Source organism: Euleptes europaea, chromosome 6 (assembly GCF_029931775.1).
Source record: "Euleptes europaea isolate rEulEur1 chromosome 6, rEulEur1.hap1, whole genome shotgun sequence".
Lineage (NCBI taxonomy): Eukaryota > Metazoa > Chordata > Lepidosauria > Squamata > Sphaerodactylidae > Euleptes > Euleptes europaea.
Genome location: NC_079317.1, coordinates 25,167,258 through 25,189,783, shown reverse-complemented (window position 1 = coordinate 25,189,783; position 22,526 = coordinate 25,167,258). Strand labels below are relative to the sequence as shown.

At 44.2% G+C, this 22,526-nt stretch overlaps 1 protein-coding gene across 1 annotated transcript in view; it reads left to right on the top strand.

Moving 5' to 3' along the window:
• The first annotated feature begins 1,304 nt into the window (after nucleotides 1-1,304).
• Nucleotides 1,305-22,526, top strand: part of SLC24A4 (solute carrier family 24 member 4) — a 94,736-nt gene continuing 73,514 nt past the window's right edge. Inside the window, exon 1 of the mRNA XM_056851693.1 lies at nucleotides 1,305-1,411. Coding sequence (XP_056707671.1) covers nucleotides 1,363-1,411 — 49 coding nt within the window. The 5' untranslated portion in view covers nucleotides 1,305-1,362. The remainder of the gene's footprint in view (nucleotides 1,412-22,526) is intronic.

Here is a 22,526-nt window from a genome sequence, read left to right as displayed (position 1 = left end):
CAAACTCTTAATACATCGCTGGGAATACAAAGTGCGGTAACCCCCTTGGGTTTAAGGGAAACTTAAGTCCAGTTAAGCTGTGTGCCTGCATTCATACATCCTGGGTAACTGGAATTATCTTAAACTATCATTCTTTCATGCTCTACATGAGAAGGGGAGGTACTAGGTGAACATATGCATATTTGTGTAAAGTGCCGTCAAGTTGCACCTGTCTTATGACAGCCCAGTAGGGTTTTCATGGCAAGAGACTAACAGAGGTGGTTTGCCAGTGCCTTCCTCTGCACAGCAACCCTGGTCTTCCTTGGTGGTCTCCCATCCAAATACTAACCAGGGCTGACCCTGCTTAGCTTCTGAGATCTGATGAAATCAGGCTAGCCTGGATCATCCAGGCCTGGTGCAAACTGCATTTGTGCACATTTTTAAAAAATCATACTTAAACTGGACATCTGATTACAACCCCTGTGTTTAACACCCATGCAATCAGGATGTGGTTGTGTTTTTTTTTAGTATGCCAGCATGGTGTAGTGGTTAAGAATGGTCGTTTGGGGCGGTGGACTCTGTTCTGAAGAACCGGGTTTGATTCCCCACTCCTCCACTTAACGATGGAGGCTAATCTGGTGAACTGGATTTGTTTCCCCACTCCTCCACATTAAGCCAGCTGGGTGACCTTGGGCTAGTCACACTCTCTCAGCTCCACCTACCTCACAGGGTGACAGTTGTTGAGAGGGGAAGGTGATTGTAAGCTAGTTTGATTCTTCCTTAAGTGGTAGAGAAAGTCAGCATATAAAAATAAACTCTTCTTCACACAACGCATAGTTAAATCGTGGAACTCCCTGCTCTAGGATGTGGTGATGGCTGCCAACTTGGAAGGCTTTAGGAGGGGTGTGGACGTGTTCATGGAGGAGAGGGCTATTCATGGCTACTAGTAAAAATGGTTACTAGTCATGATGCACACCTATTCTCTCCAGGATCAGAGGAGTATGCCTATTATATTAGGTGCTTTGGAACACAGGTAGGATGCTGCTATAGTCATCTTGTTTGTGGGCTTCCTAGAGGCACCTGGTTGGCCACTGTGTGAACAGACCGCTGGACATGATGGACCTAGGTTCTTATTTGGCTCTTTTTCTTATGTTCTTATTTGGCTCTCATTCTGCATCCTTTTATAATAGTGTGTGCCAACGGAAGATGCCACCTTTATTTTAGTTTCCTCTAACATTAATCTAGTAAAATACGCATTTATCTCAACATCTATAAGCAGCAGTTTTTGCCAGTACAAATGCTGTGTCTTTCTTTGATGCAGGACAAGAGTCAGCTATTGTCGACAAAAGTGTCGTGTCAGAAGTATGGAGAAATCGAAGATTGATGGCATCAGATAACATGTCGCTTGAAGAAGAGAACTGCACGCGGCCAGGTAAGAAATGGGGAGCTTGAAGAAATCTTGCCAGCCTTTCAGTCCTGCTTTATTGTGCAGGAAGGAGATTTAATGAGCACAAATGTTGGTGAGCGTGAGACAGCTAACGCAGGCACTCGAGGGCTTGCCAGCGAAAATGGGAAGGTAATGCTTTTTTCCTAGTCATAAGATACTTGCCTAAGCTTTCATTGGGGACTTGTCCTGGAGATGCTCGTGACCTGCAGCTGCCCTCGTTATATGTGCGCCTCTGTGCGAAGACACAATTAATGCAACGAAACAATTATTTGAGTGTTATTGTTCTGTTTTTGATTGTGGCTTTAATACTTAAAGATCTGGCATGTTGTGTTTAAAAACGAAGCGTCCACTTATTGGGTTGTATTGATATATGCGGAGTGTTGAGGAAGGAAGGGGAGGCAGGAAAAGCCAAAATATGACTGTGTTGATAGTGAGGTGATCTAGAAGGCTGCGATCACATGGTCAGTGGTCAAACCAGGGAGCAATCAGGCAGTCAAGTCTGTCGTTAGGTGGGTTATGCTGAGAGTCTGAAAGCAGTTTATTCTGCAGTCAGGCAATGAGTTAGTCAGACTGAGGAGCCAGTCCAGAATCAGCCCTTCATAAAATTTTACCCTCTTTGCCCCTTGTGTTACCTAATCCGTGCTGAGTTTCTAGCTATAATACTGCCTTGTGGCCACCTGCAATGGTGGCGCCCAAGTGCAGTAGAGAATAGGTGACTGCTCTCCTCCTTCCATGGTGGCCAATTAGAGGCCGCACTTGGCTCCTGCTTGATTCCCCAGTTTGCGGTCCCTTCTGCCTTCCAGTCCTTTCCTTGGACTGTGCAGCAAGTGGCCCTTGAATTGCTTGCTTGGCGTGTCCCCTGATTTTGTGGTGATATTGTTACACTGAATCAGATTGTGCATTTCCAAATGCTAGCGAGTTTGCGCACACATTTGCGCTACACCTACCACTTTTACAGTGCAATCCTATACAGTGTTACTCCAGTCTAATCCCCATTGAAATGAATGGGCTTAGACCAGAGTAACTCTCTTTAGGATTGCACTGTTAGCGTAGGAAAAGCCATGCTGCCATGAGAATTCCATGGATGTTATGTTTCACTGTGACCTCATGTGTTCACAGCGTTGGAAGTGCACAAGCGTCGTGTCACTTAAACAGGTATGGAAATATAATTTTGACTTTCAGGTTTCTTTGATACGTGCTGCAAATATCCTATTGATAAACTTAAGGAAAATGGGGGCGGGGAGAGATTCTGAGCACCTCTTCTTTAAGCATTTTGAGAGTACAGGCCACGACCAAATTAAAAGATTACATTGATCTATATTCTGGGGCCACAGATATCTCTTATCCTTAAATCTCACTTTCTCTTTTGCGAGTCTGCATTCACAGAAGATGTTGCTAACCTTAGTCCTGAGCCACAGGGAGCTATTTTAATAGTGCAGGGGGAACTCACTCTTTGCTCTTGGACACCAACAGATCATATCAGTAAGGCTAGTATTATTATTTCACAGGGCCCCTAATGTCAGTATTAGCTGCTCCTTGTGACTGAAAATAATACTGGCTTCCTTCAGCTAGATATTTGACACATTTGCCCACTGGCTGTCCTTCTGATCAGTCGTTCAATCTTCCCATGTCGTCTCTTGGATTCATCGTGGAATGGATCCTGATGCTTTTCTCCTAAACTAAAAATACAGTTTGTGGTCACCTACTGAGTGGGAATGGGATCGATTCCCAGAAGCTGACAACATCAATTCCACTAATGCTACCAAGCAGAGATTACGAGTCTGGGTTTTTGCCAGCCATAGGTACTTGAACGTTTCCTCACATTCACTGTTCATTTTCGTCTGCACGTGTGTTTATGAGGAGGGCAATCTAAAAAGCTTAACTGGCATAAATCTTCATTCATCCTGATTTCCCTGTATTCCTGTGTAGATCAGATATCGAGGGGGAAACAGAGAGAGAGAGGTGTGCTTTTATGCACCTCCACGTGTAAAAAATGTAGCATAAGAACAGCACTGCTCGACTACGGGCTTATCAGTTGTATCCTGTTTCCTTCAGTGGACAGCAGGATGCTTTCAGGAAGCCCCCAGATGGGACACGAGGCAGGGACCTCCTCTACAGTTTGGTCTGATATTCAGTGGTAGACCACCCTTGAACGTGAAGGTTTGATATAGCTACTGTGGATAACAGCTGTTGATAAAGATATTTCCCCAGAATTTGTCGAATCCCTTTTTAATAAGCTTCTCGCCATCATTGGTCTTGTGGCAGAGAATGCAGCAAGTTATTTATGTATTGGGTGAAGAAGTACTTTCTTTTTGACTGTCCTAAATCCACTGCCAGTCAGTTTCACTGGGAGAACTCTTGAGTTCTGTCAGTATTTTATTTATTTAAATGTTTGGGCTTGGATCCTAAGATATTCCCCCTTGTGCTTCTCTACAGCTGCTGTGGAGGTGTTCTACCACTGTAGCACTTGTTTCCTCTGCCCACGGCACTTCTGTATGAGCAAGATAAATGCTTTTCAAGGAGCCCTTTTGTATGTGGAAGTGTTGAAGCAGACTGCAGAATGGGGCGAGGAGAGGTTTCTTTTTCTGCTGGGAAGGTGGACTTTGGTGGAAACACATAGGTCTGCCCTCACATCGTGCCCGTCCCTGAGCCCTGATTGGCCTATTTGAACCAGGGGGCAGGCTGTTAGTGGCCGTACAGCTGCAGGAGCATGGCAAGCCTCGCTCCGCCTGCCATGTGCTGGCACCACCTTCCTGGGTCGACTGCCCTGGGTCCCGGTGGGCTCTGCTGCTCCATGCCTCACCACCCGACATTCCTCCACAGGCTCAGGTGCATCCCCCGCCACATGCCTGCAAACAGGGGCTCTGCAGGTAAGTCTGAGCCCGTGCTAGCGGAAGAGGAAGTGAGCCCGGCAGCGGAGGAATGCCTCTCCTGAGGCCATAGAAAACTATGAAGAAAACTGTGTAATAGGATCCAAGCCTGTGTATCCAGTGCTGGGGTTTTTTTGCCAGCAGAAGGATATTCCCACTGGTGGAGGGGGTGATTTTTTTTGCTGATTTCCCCTCTCTCACTACAGACCTCCCCACATCATGCTCAACATTATTACTGCCTCCTCGATGGTTAAAGACCATCTATTATGACATTTAGGAGGGAAGGCAGCATGGTACAGCCCGATCTCGTCAGATCTCAGAAGCTAAGCAGGGTCAGCCCTGGTTAGTATTTGGATGGGAGACTACCAAGGAATACCAGGGTTGCTGTGCAGAGGAAGGCACTGGCAAACCACCTCTGTTAGTCTCTTGCCATGAAACCCCCCCAAAAAGGGGTCACCATAAGTCAGCTGCGACTTGATGGCTCTTTACACACACACACATTACGACATTTAGTTGTTAAATTGTCATTCAGTTTGTATGAATATTTATCTTGTAAATGGTTATTTATGGGAGTAAAGAGATTTAGGGAGATTGGAAGGTGGTCCCCTCCCAAATAGTCTTCCACTTTTCCCAATTAGATTGAAATAATCTGCAGCTATAATAAAATAATCAAGCTGGCTCCCCTAAGTCCGAAGAAAGTTAAGTCCCCTTTCCATTTATTCCTCTTTGACCATTCAAGATAACCCTCTTTGGATAGAAAAGTCAAACAATTTCAGACCTGCAGTATTGATAGTCTCATCTTTGGAATCTCTGTTGTATAAATAAGGAGTCATGAATTCTTCAAGATTATTTCCCAACCACTTCTTGATCAGTTGTTCATCATTTGGGCCAATTCTGGCATTTAGATCGCCTGGAATCAGGATTGGGAGGTTAGGGTACTGAGCGGTTAAGTTGTCATAAATTGTTGATAAAGAAGTCCAATAGGAGAGTAGAATATTTTTGTGTTGAGTGTGGGGGGGTACATATACGGATGTTATTACAACATTGAACCTGGGTAGTTGTATCAAAACGGCCAGTATTAAGTCCGATGATTCTACTACTTCCGCCTTGTGAAAATTAAGAGCTGATGATATAAGACAAGACACTTGGCCTCATGACCATCATTGTTCTTGGGGTTCCCTGTATCCTGGGGATAATATTGGTGAGGGGACTGCAGTGGTAGAGGTGAAGTGAGATCAGAAGTTATCCATTATCTACTTTTTAAAGTTGGATAACACTAGTCATAGTGATGGTAACAGCCTGTGTTTTATAAATACACTAGCACTGATCTATGCATTGGGTGGCAAAACCAAAAAAAGAAAGGGGAAGAAAAAAACTTCAGCTCAGAAAAACCAAGTAACCAAAGAGGTTGACAAACCGTGTGATCCTGAAGGGGGGTGGAGCTGCATAGGAACTGGCATGACCCCTATGCAGGTGTAAGTGCCACTCTGGATCGTCCACTCTGGATCGTCCAGAGTGGCATGGACGCTGGTGCAGGGAGACTTGTGCCGGCCCCCGGGAAAGATGCAGCGGTGCAGGCCTTGGGCACCCATGCTGCTTCCCCGGCAGCATTGTCCCAGTGTAAGAGGCTGTGGCTGGGGGGGTGGGGGCATTCCCTGGGGTGGAGCTGCCTTTAGGCAGCATCCTAAGCCCTTTGAGGCTGAAAACACACCATTTTGCAGGCATCAAGATACAAAATTGTGGCACAGCCTCGGGAACTCTATGGGAAGTTTCATGGGTTTTTTTCTTCAGAAAATCCTTTTTTATTCTCTTTTTCAGCTTGCTGCACTGGCAGCGAGTCGCTCCAGCTGTCACTGAATCCCCCCCCCCCCCAAGAATGGGCTGAGAAAGTCTAATAATAAAATAAAGTCTAATGGGTTAAATTAACAATATGTTAAATTGACAAAGCTTTAATGTGTTACAAATAATAAAAAGCCATTCAAACCAAACACATTTGTTTTCAATATATTTTTTATTATTTATAAATTCTTTTTATCATTTATTTATTAGCCTTTATCCTATTTATTAGGCTTTTTGTCAGCCTCTTTGGTTTCCTTTATATTGGATAATACATACCATTGGGCTTTACTTGAGCAGAACAACAGTTCCAGGTTCATGTCCTGCACTGATTCTTGTTGTATATGGGGAGGGAAAACCAGTCCAGAAGTCGACCTGTAAACTGTCACAGGTTGTAGCTGCATTTAGGCTAACAAGGGAACCAGTGTTGTTGGGATGACAGATTAGCTCTGCAGTTGACCACAAATGGTTGTTCAGTTCTGGATCTGGAAGTGAATGTGCTGTTCTGTCAACTTACTGCACATGGTACTAGTCATGAGCAGCATATATTTTTACATATGGGTATCACTGGATCGTTACTATTAGTGGACATTAATGTGCATATAGTTCAGTAAATGTCCGAAATCTGGTAAATGACAGCAATCTCACATTAATTTTGTGAATGCCCTAAAACTTAGAGATACAATGAATGGCGATGGTTACCTTAATTTCTGTAGTTTGTTCATAGAGAGAGATAACTAATTCTTATTGAGCATTCACCAAAACTGTCAGATGACTAGCATTCATATTTGCATGTCAACATTCATCAAAGTTGGGTCATTTGCTGAAACATGTGCATTATACTTATACTTACGGTGCACTCATTTTGCCTTACAACTGTCTCAATATGGTGTTGTGTGCACACTTGTTCATTGTGGCCTTTTATGCACGTTTCCCCGCGGTCACCCCACTGACTGCTTCGGGGTTTCCTTTTGATTATGCATGTCTTTTCCGCCTGTCAGAGGTCTCACTCTCCCTGCGCATTTTTCCCACCTTTTCCAGATTCTGGCTAAAACAGCATCCAGAAAACATGGGTAAAATGCGCAGGGTGAGCGAGGTGACCTCTGACGGGTGGAAAAGGCATTCATAATCAAAAGGAAGCCCCGAAGCAGTCGGCGGGGGTGACCGCGGGGAAAGGTCCCTGCATAAAAGGCGTCTGTTGTTCTGTTGCTCAGTTTGATATTCTGAATAATTTGGCATTATCCATAAATGTGGCTGTCTCATTGTTCTTCCTTAACTCCAGATAGCTATAAATAGCACCAGCATCAGTCAGCATAGATTTTTTAGAGGATGCAAAAGGTGTATCCATTCTGTAAGAGGATACATAAGAAGTCTGGAACCAAAGCACAACATTGTGCAGGATCTGGGCTGGGCTGTGCCGGGCAAAGTCATTTGATTAGGAATCATATAAAGTCATTTGATTAGGAAGGCTGGGGGAACACCAAAGATGTCAGGTTCCAAGGGCAACTTTAAGAGAACCTGTGATTTGGAAAAATAAAACAAAACAGGAAGGCAGTTGGTTGATAAAGAGAACCAGAAAACATGGTCATAATTGAACATTAGATAAGTACATATTTACAGCATAACTATTTAGATAACTTGTGGGCAGAGAACTGGTCAAGGAATTGACTGATTATGATTACAAGCATATTATCCCCAATAAAAAGAGAGAGCAAAATTCTTTCAGACTTCGGTAGGGTTTATCTAATTATTTTATATTTGTTTTGAGGTACTCAGTGAAGGTAATACATTCAATACAAACATAAAAGAAATAATAGTTCATACTCTCATGAAGTTCAAGTCTAAAACATTTGCATATATATGATGTTATAAATACTTTTAGGGAAAAGAACATGGCTCAGATCACTACCTATAGCAGCAGGGAGGAGAATCCGGGAACAATAGGGTTGCCAGATCCCTCTTTGCCACCAGTGGGAGGTTTTTGGGGTGGAGCCTGAGGAGGGCGGGGTTTGGGGAGGGGAGGGACTTCAATGCCATAGAGTCCAATTGCCAAAGTGGCCATTTTCTCCAGGTGAACTGATCTCTATTGGCTGGAGATCAGTTGTAATAGCAAGAGATCTCCAGCTATTACCTGGAGGGTGGCAACCCTAGGGAACAAGGCTGCTAGCTATAAAACAGAGGCTGAGCTTTTCTGTTCCTTTCCTTTCTGCAGTTATAAAGCCCCAGTGGGCACACAGACCTTTTGGCAAGAGACAATGGGCGCTTGGTCTTTGGCTCTAAGCCCATGTCTCGCAGCCTGTGCCTCTTGAGTGTACCAGCACACTGGATCCAGAACCTGTCTAGAATGTCATTGTGTGCGTTTTATTTTCTTTATTTGAATTGTACTTAGGTATGCTTGTAAATCGCTTTGGGCTCCTACCAGGGAAAAGACTAACAGCAATCATAAATTGCCTAAATAAACACAGCACGTATGGAATGATCTGCTTCCTAGAAATGTGGTACCGCTGTACCCGGAATTTAATGCATAAAAATGTTTTCAGCAAATTGTGCGACAAGAACGTTGAAATGACACAGCTGAGTCATTTCATGCCGTGCTGTAACCGGCATGTAGCTTATTTCTCTGCGTTATATGTACAGCAGGGTGAAGAGGAGGTGCCGGTAGAAAGACTAGTTAGACAATAAACACAATAAATATGCAAGATAAAAATGAAATGCTGAAAATGTGTCCTTTTTGCAAAATTGGAGGGATGCCTTTACAGAAGAAAGCTATGTAAGAGATAGGTAGCTCAATGCTTGCTTGGAACAGTCCCACTTGATTTCAGTGAGACATATTCCCCAGTGAGTGTGCACAGGATATATGTTCCCCAGTGAGTGCTCACAGGATATATTTCCCCAGTGAGTGCTCACAGGATTGCATCCCTAAAACTATGCATTTTAAAGGAGTAATATATTTTTAAGTGCTTAAATGGGAAGGGAGGCTACAAATTGGGCAAAAATAGTTGGTGCCATTTCTTGCATGTTAACAGTTGCGCAATGAATAATTCTTCCTTCATACCTGTGCAATGTGATCCAGGTTTGCTTCTGTTCTTTTGACTTTCCAGTGCCTGTCAGCAGACTTTCCACTGAGCTCCATGTGCAACAGACAGAGATTTTGTACTAACTTAGCTTACATCCATTACTGGCTCTAAAAGGGCTAAGCTGAAACCAGCTATTACCCCTTCTCTTTTGCTTGCAAGTAATCTCTTCTTACAGAGTGGTGTGAAATCATGAGTTCGTTCTAATCTGCAGGAAAGAGTCCATGAGTAACAGCTTTAGTTATCCTTTTGAGATAAAGAAATATGGCAAATCCCTGTATAATCGCAGACCCAGTTCTCACTGAGGTTGTGATCCTGTGTTTGGGCTATACTACTTCAGACTGTAGAATGGAGGCCCACATGATTCCTTATCTAAAAAAAAAAAAAAAAGCCTCTGCACGTAGCCTTCTACCTTGCTTACTAGTTTTCTAAGCTAGAACACTTTTGTCTGATCACATTGTCTACATATAAAAAATGTTGGAAGACTGAAAGGGCATTCAGTCACCTGCAGCCTAAAGTCCGCCATCACCCCCATGAGATCAGACCACTAATACATTAATGCTGTAATCTTGGAAGCAACTCGGAAAGGCTTACTTCTGATTAAACGTACATCGGATCAAGATGTGCGTGTCATGCCCATTGTTGCCAGCAATATCTGCAGAACAACTGGAGAAAGAGTTGTATTCTATTTATTTACTGTGTGTATTATTTTACAAGCAGCGAGATCAGACAATACAGCTGGTCCATTGAGAATTTCATCATTACAATCAGAATCTGTCATTTTATCACAGCCATAAAACGTGCCATTGTCAGGCTGCCTCCAGTGTTTCCCTACATCGGTGTTCTCAAAATCAGTAAGAGGTTTTAATATTTTCTTACAACTGTTGATGAATCTAGATAACCAGGCCCTTCTCCACTGTGTCTCAGTTACATTTGTCATATGTAAATTTTGACTCCGCTTAACACCCTCTGGGGAAAGCAGCACTAAAGACTATCCTAAGTAACTTGTTCCTTGGCCCAGCAGTTTGAGAGAATGGTGCAGAAAGAACTCTCCAACTATAGGAAAGCAGAAAATATGAAATAAGAGTACATCATTTTACACGGTGTTCTTTTCAGCCTACTATTAATGCTTCTGTAGTTTCTGTACGGGAACAGAAAACATTATAAAGTTCTAGCAGTACATCAAACTCTTTTTTTAAATAGATTGAGGCTGTGAAGGCAGGGAAGTCAAAAAAGTACATGGGTCTACTTATTCTTTATTATTGGTAAAAGGGACAGGGAGGGACTAGAGAACAGTTTGACACCCACTAACATTTGATTAACTGCAACTTGTTCCATTACAAATCATTTGCCTAGTGTTGATTTGAGATTGTAAACTCCTTGGAGGCAGGGGCCTGGCTGTTTTTGAGTTATCAATCTCTGGAAGATGCCATCTAGACTGATGGTGCTGTATTATAATAATAATAAATTATGGCATATAAAAGGAGGCACAGGAGATCATGCAAGTGAATACCCTACATGCCTAATCTCGCCCTGACCTGGATGGCCCAGGCTAGCCTGATCTCGTCAGATCTCAGAAGCAAAAGCAGGGCCAGCCCTGGTTAGTATTTGGGTGGGAGACCACCAAGGAATACCAGGGTTGCTGTGCAGAGGAAGGCACTGGCAAACCACCTCTGTTAGTCTCTTGCCTTGAAAACCCCTTAAGGGGTTACCATAAGTTGGCTGCAACTTGACAGCACTTCACACACACACATGCCTAATCTCACACCTAGGCCATGGGAAAAAGCCTTCCTGCATTGGCCCCTTGCACACTGAAGCTCAAGGCAAGCCTGTCATGTGCTCTGCCCAAAATGTACATGACTGGTTATTCATTGGCACCTTTAGATGTGCTGAAAAATGACCCTTCCAAAGTATTTTGCCTGTATTGTTGGAAGACCACATTACAGGCGTACTTTCCCCTGAGGGCTAGAATATTACGGCTGACTAATCCTTATCCTAGTATAAATTGTCTTGGACTAGAGCTCACTCCCTCGGATACAGGTGAGATTTGCCCCTCCAATATTTACCAGGCCCGAAGAGGATATGTACGATGGAACATGCCTTGTGCAAATTTCATAGGTTAGATGATTTCTAAATTCCTCAGATGTAAGGATTTCATCCTGACAGTATGCGTTGGGTTATTTGTCCAGCTGTTTGAAAAGCCGCAGAAACGGATGTTGCCAGTGTTTGGCTCAAGATGTCATCAGACAGCTCTGTTGCTGTGTATTCCCCCCTCCTGGTTCTCTCATATTGTTGCAGCCTTCCCAAAGTGCATCACAAATGACTGTCTCGTACCAGCCTGAATGGGGCTATCGGAGGGTATTTAGATTGGTAGATCCCAAAAGCAGGAAGAGGGTGAGTTCTGTAGGTCTCGGGAGAGCTCCCTGCCCAGGCGGCTGTTTCACTGACCAGGATTTGAGTTCAGCTGAGTTCCAAAATAGCAATGCCCACGGCATACGCTTTAGCTGAGAATTAGCAGGAACCCTGGGGTCAAACTTCTCATTGCTCTGCATGTGTACAGCGGGCCTTCCGTGAAGGTAAAAAACTGGTTTAGCTTTCTCTGGGTATGTCACAGAGGCTTTTTCACCCACCTCATGAACTCCGCTTCACAGCTTGCATTGTAGGCATCCGTGCTGACAAGTCAGGTGGAGGATCAGCAAGTTGCTTCCCAGGCCAAGGAGGCATGTCATCCCTCCATCATGCCTTACCACTTTGTGTATCCAGCAGACGGTGTGTTTTTCTTTCTTTCAAAGCAAGGTGTATGTATATAGCACCCTAGATACCAACAAGATTTTTGGAGAATAGGCTCTTGGGAGTCGAAGCTCCCTTTGTCAGATATCTGATGATGGTATCCGCCTAAAGGAGCTTTTGACTCTCAAAAGCCTATGCTACGAAAATCTTGTAGGTCTCTAAGGTGCTAATTGACTCAAATCTAGCTCTTCTACTGCAGACCAACATGGCCACCCACCTGATCTATGTATGTATATATACACTCATCTGTCACCTTGCCAGAAAAATAAAATCAGAAGCAATTTTAAAGTAGCTGTGACATTTCTCCAGGAATCTAAAGACATGGAGAGGGTATGTTGCCAACCTCTGGATGGAGCCTGGAGATCTCCTGGAATTGCCACTGATCTCCAGTTGACAGAGATCAGTTCTCCTGGAGAGAATGGCTGCTTTGGAGGGTAGACTATGTGGCATTATACCCCACTGAGGTACCTCTCTATGTTCTACCCCCAAATGTACAGAAATTTCCCAGCTTGGGCTGTTACCGCACTAGGGCTGTTACCACACTTGTATTCCCAGCGATGTATTAAGAGTTTGAAAATGTTATAAAAAATACTGTTCGCACTTTCTGTGTATTCCCACTGATGTATTAAGAGTTTGAAAACGTTATAAAAAAATACTGTTCGCACTTTGTTTGGCCCCTTTAGCTGTGAAGACATCCTCCAACCATTTTTTAGCTGTAGTATCCAAAAACCCTTTTAAAGCGATGTTTTTTACAACATTTCCAAACTCTTGATACATCGCTGGGAATACAAAGTACGGTAACCCACTAGGTATTCCCAATGATGTATTAAGAGTTTGGAAATGTTATAAAAAATACTGTTCGCACTTTCTATGTATTCCCACAGGTGTATTAAGAGTTTGAAACTATTATAAAAAATACTGTTTGCACTTTGTTTGGCCCCTTTAGCTGTGAAGACGTCTTCCAACCATTTTTAGCCGTAGTATCCAAAAACCCTTTTAAAGCAATGTTTTTTATAACATTTCCAAACTCTTGATACATCGCTGGGAATACCTAGTGCGGTATGGCCCAGGCTAGCCTGATCTCATCAGATCTCAGAAGCTAAGCAGGGTCGGCCCTGGTTAGTATTTGGATGGGAGACCACCAAGGAAGTCCAGGGTTGCTGTGCAGAGGAAGGCACTGGCAAACCACCTCTGTTAGTCTCTTGCCATGAAAACCCCAAAAAGGGGTCGCCATAAGTCGGCTGCGACTTGACAGCACTTTACACACACACACAACAGCCTTGGAGTTGGCAGCCTTAACTGACCCAATGTCAGGCCTGCTCGCTGTGTCTGAGATGGTTTCGTTTTCTCACAGACTCCCATTCAAGGACTGTTTCTCTAAACGCTCGCGTTCCTGTTCCCTTTGAAACTAGCGGGTGCCCGTGGGAGCCTTGGTGTTTCTAGACTGTTTGGGATTATCTCATGAGACTGTATTGCTGCTGCTTTTCTGGTGTTCTCATATAATCAAGTACAGACTGTATCTGTATGCCACATATAATCAAGTACAGACTTGATTGGGCTCCTCCCTCCACCCGCAAGCAAGTGCAGCAGTTTCTCGGCTTTGCCAATTTTTACCGTGGTTTCATTCCCAACTTTGCGCAAGTGGCACTGCCGCTCACCGACCTCCTAAAGACTAAGGGTAAGGGGGTCTCTGCCACGTTGCCCACCGCCAAGATTCATTGGACAGATCAATGTCAAACTGCCTTTACAACTCTCAAGCAGCTTTTCACTTCTGAACCCGTACTGCAGCATCCTGATCCTGACCATATGTTCATTGTACAAGTGGATGCATCTGACGTAGCTATGGGGGGGGGCTCTTTTGCAACGGGGGCCAGACCGTCTTCTTCGCCCCTGTGCTTATTTTTCAAAGACGTTTGCGCACTCCCAACTGAACTGGCCAATTTGGGAGAAGGAAGCTGCAGCAGTCCACCATGCTCTCACTACGTGGAGGCAATTTCTGGAGGGTTCCAGGACCCCCTTTGAGGTCTGGACTGATCACAAAAATCTAGAGGCCCTCACGGGGGCCCACAAACTGTCCGCAAAACAACAGCGTTGGGCTGACTTCTTTGCTCAATTCTGTTTTGTGCTCAAGCATGTGCCTGGAAAGCAGAACGTACTGGCTGATGCCCTTTCCAGGCTTCCCCAGTACCCGGTGAAAATCGACCGTCCAACGGTCTCCTTATTCACCCCGGCGCAAAGGGATGCTCTACCAGTTTTGGCTGTACAAACTCGGTCCCAAACTCTGCCCCAGACACAGCGAGCAGGCCTGACACCCTTTCAAATACAGTTTGCCCATAGTCTGCTTTTCCATGGTTCAAACAGAACTATGCTAAAGGGAAGCCTAAGAAGATCATAAGAGCCCTTCTAGATCAGATGTGCTTCATTTAGTTCAGCAACCAGTTTCATACAGCAGCCAACCAGTTACTGTGAAAGGCCAAACAAACAGAATATGGAAAGTAAGGCCTTCTCCTGATGCTTCTTCCTGGTACTGGGATTCAGAGGTTTGCTGCCTCTGAATATGGAACTTCAGTTTAGTCACTGTGGCTAGTAGCCATGCAAAATGTTTTTTGTTTGTTTATTTCATAGCATAAAAGAGTATGCTTATCTGGAGAATTATGACCACCTTATCAAGTCACCTCCCAAGCACTCTTAAAATATTACTTCTGCCTTCTCTTTAGGCGCATCCTGCAAATGTTAGAGCACCTTCAAGCTTATGTACCACTAGTTGTACCATGTGTGAATCATAGCAGTATACAGAATGTAGGAGAGAAATAATTTGCACATTTCAGGCTACAATAGGCTTTATGTTTTCATGAGAGGTTGATTTAATGAAAAGCTACTTTGGAACTTCAACAAGGTGCTTGAAAACTTCATACACACACACACACGCTGTGGAAGTCACCCAAGCTAAAAGAAAATAAGAAAATGTCACCACTCAAGGTTTCTTGACTTCAGAATAAAAAGAAAATATTGACTGGAAAGAATAAACATATCCCACTCGAAAGATTTACAAGTCAGCAAGTGTATGACTTGTTTCAGAAGTTGATCCTTAATACCTTGATGTAGAATTATCGACTGTCTTCTGTGTTCCCAGAAACCGAGTGCTGAATTTTATCCAGTGTGGTGGTAGATTGTTTCTACTTTCTAGAGGAAAGGGGTCTCAGGGGATTTAAAAGCACAGAAGTAGAATTGGGGCTAGCCAATATACTCCCTCGCCTTGGGCACAGTCTGGACCAAGACACAAAATGGACATAAAAAGTTATGTGATGCAAATATGACATGACTATGTAATGCCCTCTTTTCACTGTGGAACAAGTAAGCATATTTTTAAGAAGGTAGATGGAAAACCCAAATGTTACATGATTATGTAGTGTCCTCTTTTGAATGTGGGATAAGTAAGCATGTTTTCAGGACGGTAGATGAAAGTCAGATATGGGTATGTTCAGAAGCTTGGTGAGGACAGTGGGGCTAGCAGAATAACACTATTTGCAGCTTCTGCTGCCTACATCCTTACACAGAATGGCACATTCAGCCATAGACTACTTATTGGCAAAGTAGGAGAAAATTGAGAACAAATAACATTGGCAGCACCAGCTGGCATATTTTTTAAAAAAATGTTTTGAGCAGGTGCAGTTTATCTGAGCAGTGAAAACGCTGAATGTCTGCAGTAAGACTCAGAAAAGTCCGTAACAATTTTTCTCCTTGCCTGGGAGAAGGCAGGGTAGAATTAAGACCATGCACAGGGTATAGAAATGATTAACAGCAGTTCTGTAAAGGCCTCTTATGTAGGCTTGTTGATAGAGCTAACCAGTGTTTAGCAGGGAGATGTTATTATGTGACCCTTCCAAATACGTAGCTGGGATTTGCTTCCAGACAATACTGTGTGTGATACTGTGCTGTCAATCAATTATGGCATCCCATGTGTCACAGCTAATATGACAGCCTTGCATATTCCAACAATGTGAACTTTGCAAAAGGGGGCAGTCAAAGCGGTTAGCTGTCAACAGGAACAAAAGTGTTAATATATTTGTAAGTTTTGATCTTATCTCTAACAAAAAAGGGAGGTATTTTTAAAAAGCCAAATCCGGGAATAGTATATCTCTAGCCTGATTATGACTGTTTTTCAGCATCCTATTAAACTTGATTCTAGAACAACAACAGTTAATTTTAATTAGGGGTTTATATTATTGTCTTTTCAATGGTCAGCTCTGTTTTATGGATAGTTTTATGCTGCTTGTGTTTTTAATGGCTTGTGTTTTATGCCGTGGTTTTCAGTTTTAAGCTGCCTCAAGCAGCACTCTGCAGTGTGGAAGTATTCTAAATAAACAAGGCAAAATAGTGAGCAAGACCCCCCCCCCCCCGAGAGCCTTGATCGTAAAGCAAAGTTGTGGATATTTCATATGCTGCTCTGGATGTGATTCCGGATAGCCCCAGAAGTGCAGAAATAATTACTAGGAGAGTGAGAGTCGTTCCAGCCTGGCAGATGTGCTACAGAAAGTCACGCGAGGAATTGGTAAAGTCTGCACCATGGTGCATAATCTGTAGGGGGCCCCTCCCATTTTACCCAGCATCTTGAATTGATCCCTTCCTTAGCCATTTTTACATCTGTCCTGTGATAAGGTGGCACCCGCTGTCATTCCTGAGAAATACATTTGGGCTCAATGCTCAAAGCATTCTGTGTAAGAGTGTTGGGGGTAGGGTTGCCAGCTTCGGGTTGGGAAATACCTGGAGATTTTGAGGGTGGAGCCTGAGCAGGACAGAGTTTGGAGAGGGGAGGGACTTCAATGCCATAGAGTCCGATTGCCAAAGCAGCCATTTTCTCCAGGTGAACTGACCTCCGTCGCCTGGAGATGAGTTGTAATAGCAGGAAATCTCCAGCCACCACCAGGAGGTTGGCAACCCTAGTTGGGGGCTACAACCTTGGGAAGACTGGCTGAAACAAGCCACAGAAAATGGGAAAAGACTAAACTCCCAGCTTGAATTTCTTGACCATTTTCCCATCTCATCTTGTGGATTTCTCTCAGATCACCTTTATCCTTGCTCAACAGCAGGTGTTGGAGGAGAGAAGTGATGCTATCTTTTAGATCAGTTTCTGAGCAACTAGCAAATCGTCACAAAGTCCTTCCCCAGCAAGCTGCTTCAGGCATTGGATAATTGTAGTTGGATGGCTTTTCATTTAGAATCAGCTGGAAAGGTAGGTGGGGATGGACAAGTTGTTCTTTGCATTGGAGTTTGCCCAAAGTCCCCCGAAAGTTCTCAGTGTTCTATTAATTGCCTATTGGAACTTCTGCCAAATGATATCTGGAGGTCAAGCTGCATGTTATGTGTGAGATCCATTACTGGTCTCCTAGTGATTTCCTCCCTTTCTTTGGAGGAAGGCAGCATGGTATAGCTAAGCAGGGTTGGTGCTTGAAAGGGAGACCACCAAGGAAGACCCTGCAGAGAAAGGCAATGGCAAACCACCTCTGCTTTTCACTTGCCTTGAATGCCCCTTGCTGAGGTCACCATAAGTCAGCTGTGTCTTGACAGCACTTTAGACACACACAGTTTTCTTTAATATTATAATAGAATTGCATATGTGTGGGAGGGTATAATTGAGCTGATTCCACACAGAGGAGTGTTTTTTGTTTTTTTTTAGCATCCACACGACTCCATCTAATCATTCTGGGTTTTTTTTTATTTTCCTTTGCTTTGTTCTGACCTTTCCCATACTTACTTTGGTATAATCTTCTTTGGAAAAAATTGCAGTTTGCACACTGTGTGGAGGGGAAGGTAAACATTTCTGAGGTCCTGCCCACATCAACACAGTTTTCCTTCCACAAAGCCACCAAGGGATTTTTTCAGGCTTAAAAACAGTTGGCAAATGACATAGCACTGTGACATAATAATGGTATGACTATCTACTAGGTCCTCTGAATTCCCAGCTATCTTTTTTGAAGCAAGTATTTAGCTCCTTTCATTGCAGAGATTCACCTTTCCTCTTATATCTGAGCAACAGATATTGCAATAGATATTGGGGAGGGGCTGTGGCTCGGGTGAAAGAACCTCTGCTTGGCACGTGGAAGGCCTCGGGTTCAATCCCTGGCATCTCCAGCTAAAAGAATCAGGCAGTAAGTGATGTGAAAGACCTCTGCCTGAGACCCCGGAGCGCTGCTGCCAGCTTGAGTGGATAAGACTAACTTTGATGGACCAATGGTTTGACAAAAGGGGCTAGAGATAAAATAGAAGCTGGTGAGTCAGAGCACCTAACAGATATATCATTATGATGTTATAAGGCCCTGGTGATATGTCAAATGCTGATTTTTTACAAAGAGCCCCAGAGGTACTCCAGTCTTGTGTGTGGAGGGAATTGGTGGCCATTGGGGACCGAGGCAAGGAAAGTCAAGGGGGAAACTGGCAAATTACCCACCCTCAGCCTGACCTTTGGCTGGGGAGGGCGGGTTATAAATTTAACAAATAAATAAATTGATGCTCCCTTGCAAGGAAGCTACATGGAGAGTTATCGTGTGGAAGCAGTTTTGGATTGAGACTGCAATATCCCTTCCCCGTTCTACAAAAATAAGTCTTCACAGAGAGCTTTTAATAAATTTCTATTTAAATTTTAATCCCAACAATGAGGTTTTTTATAAATGGATGAATGTTACATTCAGAAAAAGCAATGCCTAAATTCAGCCCTATTCAACATTCATATTAATTAAACAAATAAACAAACAATTGCAGAATGCCCTGAATTCTCCAACATGCTGGAAAGAAAAAAGCTGTTCTTTTGGAGGGCATTTAAAAGAGCATCACTATATACTTCCTGTGTGTATCGATTTGTATTTGATAACATCTCCTCATTGTAATAAGAGTGTGAAATGGTTGGTTCACTGAAGAACATTTTGAAAAATCCCCTTTCATGGCATCCCATTTTTAAAAGGGTTATCTAGCTTTAGATTATTTGTTTTGACGCTCAGACTCACCTACGAGCCCAGTTTGCTGAACTGTGCTGGGGAGAGTTGGGAACTGGCACAAGGTTCAGGGGCTTGTCTGGTGAGGCGTGGGTCATGGGGAGTGCCGGGGGCTCAGCTGGGCAGCCAGCACACGCCGCCACAAAATGGTGGCCGGTGGGGAAGCTGGGGAAGGAGCCATGGCATTTCTAACTCCAGCTGGAGCTTTTCCTGCCCTGCTGCACACCTTCCCGGTCTTCCCTATATTTCAAACAGGCCAATCAGGCTCTGGTTCAATAGGGGCTGACCTGGCCGGCAGTCTACAGACCTGAGCTTTTGTACTCGGATCCACCAGCCAGGTATTTAAGAAGCCCTCTCCCTGCGCCAAGCTGACTCTGCTTCCTGATTTGTCCTGTTCTCCCTCTCCCCCTATACTTGGGCTTTTTATTTGTTATGTCAATTTCATGTTAATTTGTCACAACTTTTGGCAATTTTGGCATGGGTCTGGATCTAGTTTGGGGAAAATGTGCCCCCTTTCCCCCATTCTGGGGACCCTAATAAGGGGTTTTGGGGGAGGCCTGGAATAGGGACATACCCAGTCGGGGGCTGTCAGGGTGGTGGCCTCCTGCCAAATGACAGGGGACCACAGAGCAGCCTTCTGCCCAGGTGGGTCCCACATACTGCTATCTCAGGCCACTCCCAGCAGGCGGGCTGGTAGTAGGATGCATCGGTCGGCAAGGAGGTCAGGCCGATGCCTAGTACCCAGCCCCTATGCCAAATGCCTGATGCTGTAACCAATAAAAGTTGTGGCCATTTCCATTCCAGCCACTGTCTCCCCATGTTTAATTGTATGCTAAGGTCATCATAGTAAAAAGGTCCAGGGGTGGTACTTGCATGCCAAGGGTGGCCAGGGTCGGGGGCTGCAGTCAGTAGCTGGCTCCAAGACGCTTCTCAATTTGGTGCTAGGCCAGTAAGGATGTATAGTTGAAATAAATGATGCTATTTAAAATGTGAAAAGTGAGAGTTTTCTGGCAATTCTGAAAAGTTTAGAATATGTGCCTGTTTCAGGCCTCACCCCCTGTGAGGCAACTTGTCATTCTCCTTTGTATAGCACACCCTAAGCTCATTCTCCTTGCATGAACAAATCCACAAATTAGTTGTGGTTTCTAGTTCTGGTTTTTGAGGGCAAGCAGCAGCTTGAACCATAGTTTGCCAGTTTAGATGTAACAGCCCACTATAATTTTCTGCGAAGACAGATAGGGAGGAATGGAGGGATCCACAGCGCACCAGGGAAAGAGGATGCACGTTGTCAGTTCACGTAGCGCTGAACTGTGGTTTAGTGTTGTGTGTACGTTAATATTTCCTCTGACAACAGCAGAGCCTCATGTTTATGACCAAACCTTAATGGGGGCCACTTCATCATGTTCAGTGCAAATGTTACATGTAAAAAACATAAGCAATCCACAACTGACATCCCGAGATGCAAAAATATATTTTTTGCTTTTAAAAAAATCAAAGTATGATGGTTAAAATTAATAATGATAATGTTCCTCAGAACAGAGAGGGCAGCCCTAGCCAGAGCACCTTTGCCCTCTAGGCTTGCCATTTTTTGTTTTTGCTGATCCCTGCTCGTGTGCCTTCAACAGCAGAGCTTCGCTTGCTAATTTCTGCAAATCAAACTATGCTTAAGTGTAGGTGAGCAGGCTAGGGTAGTTTTCCTGGCCAGCGGCACCCTGTACTCTCCTTAGCCTGACTGCAACCCGAATTCCCTCAGGTTCAATCAGACCCTTCCCTTTGGATTGAGCATACTAGCCCAGCTCGTTTCTAACCCAGTGTTTCAGACCAGATTTTATTAGGGATTTATTTCCATGCAGACATTCATAAGATCAGGCTGCTGTCAGTAGCCGAACACTGATGCTGCCCAGTGAGCTGGTCAGAGACAGCTGTGATATTTTTAGCTTGCTTTTCATAAATTATTTGAGATAAAAGCTATAGGCAGCAACAGTCCGTTTCAAAAGGGGACAGTCTCTTCCCTCTATTATTTATTAATTAAAACAATTCTGTGCTGCCTTTTCCACTGACCCCAGTGGTTTTGGGTTCTTAACATGTGAACCAGCTCCATTAGCTGTCTCTTCATCAGCAGTTCCATTTGCCAGCAGCTAGCAGGTGATCCATGAAAAGCATCACCAGATGATGTCCGCATACCAGATGTCTGATAAAGACGCAAGGCCAGTCCCGAGGAAGGATTTTGCCTCTAGGTCAGTTGGCCAACTACCGCCTACCCTTTACATCCCTGTTGGTGGTGGTTGGGTGGCCAGACTCCTGTCCATTTAAATACCTTTGCAGAAGAGGGAATGTGGACTCAGTAGTATAGCATCTGCTTTGCATGTGGATGGTCCCAAGTTCAGACTCTGGCATCTCCTTTCTAAAAAGGGTAAGACAGTGGGTGATGTGAAAGACCTCCGCCTGAGACCCTGAAGAGCCACGGCCAGTCAGAGTAAACAAGACTGACTTTGATAGACCAATGCTGTGACTCAGTGTAAAGCAGTGTCCTGTGTCAGCATATACAGCATTTCACCTCCTCCTGATAAATAGTATCTACTAAAGTTCACTTTTCTATACAACTACTGAAAGTACCCATCCCCTGCTATGGTTCAAACATTGACCCTTCTTGTGTTTATGTACACAGAGTCAGTTATGTACACTCTTCCTCTCCCTACCTCACATACATATTTCAAGAGCAGATGAGGACAGAATTATCTGTTATAGCATGCTGTTTTCTCAGCTTTTGTCACCGCTTGGCACCTTTCAGCGTGTGGGAGGTTCTGCCAAGGGTACCTCTTATAGATAAGCCTTGGCAAGATCCCAACTATGACTCAAGGCAAGCATCAGACTGAACTGTGAGGCTAAGGGTAGAGGTCTAGTGTAATGCTCACAGAGACATAAGAAAGTAACCAGTCAGGTCAAGGTACCTAAGGAAGCAGTGAGTAAGCCAAGAGCAAGAAGAGCTGGTTTTTATATGCTGACTTTCTCTACCACTTAAGGCAGAATCATACCAGCTTACAACCACCTTCTCTTCCCCTCCCCACAACAGACACCCTGTGAGGCAGGCAGGGCTGAGAGAACTGTGACTGGCCCAAGGTCATCCAGCTGGCTTCATGTGTTGGAGTGGGGAAACCAACCTGGTTCACCAAATTAGAATCCGCCACTCATGTGGAGGATTGGGGAATCAAATCCGGTTCTCCAGATTAAAGTCCACCGCTCCAAACCACCGCTGTTAACCACTACACCACGCTGGCTGGAATTGATCTAGAAGGGGCAGGAATTGGTCTAGAACCAAGAGGCAGGAACGAAAATTTTAGAGAAACAGATGTAACAGTTTTCTTAGTTTGCCCTGTAGCATTCAAACTTCTTTCCCAGCCTCTAGCAGCCAGATAAAAGTTTGTGTGTCCTCTGCAAGCAGCTAATTTGGGTTGGCTCCTAGAGCCAAAGAAAATTTGTCAAGCCCTGGGATAGGATATGGCCTAAAATAAAATGTTCTATATGGCTAGCACCACACACT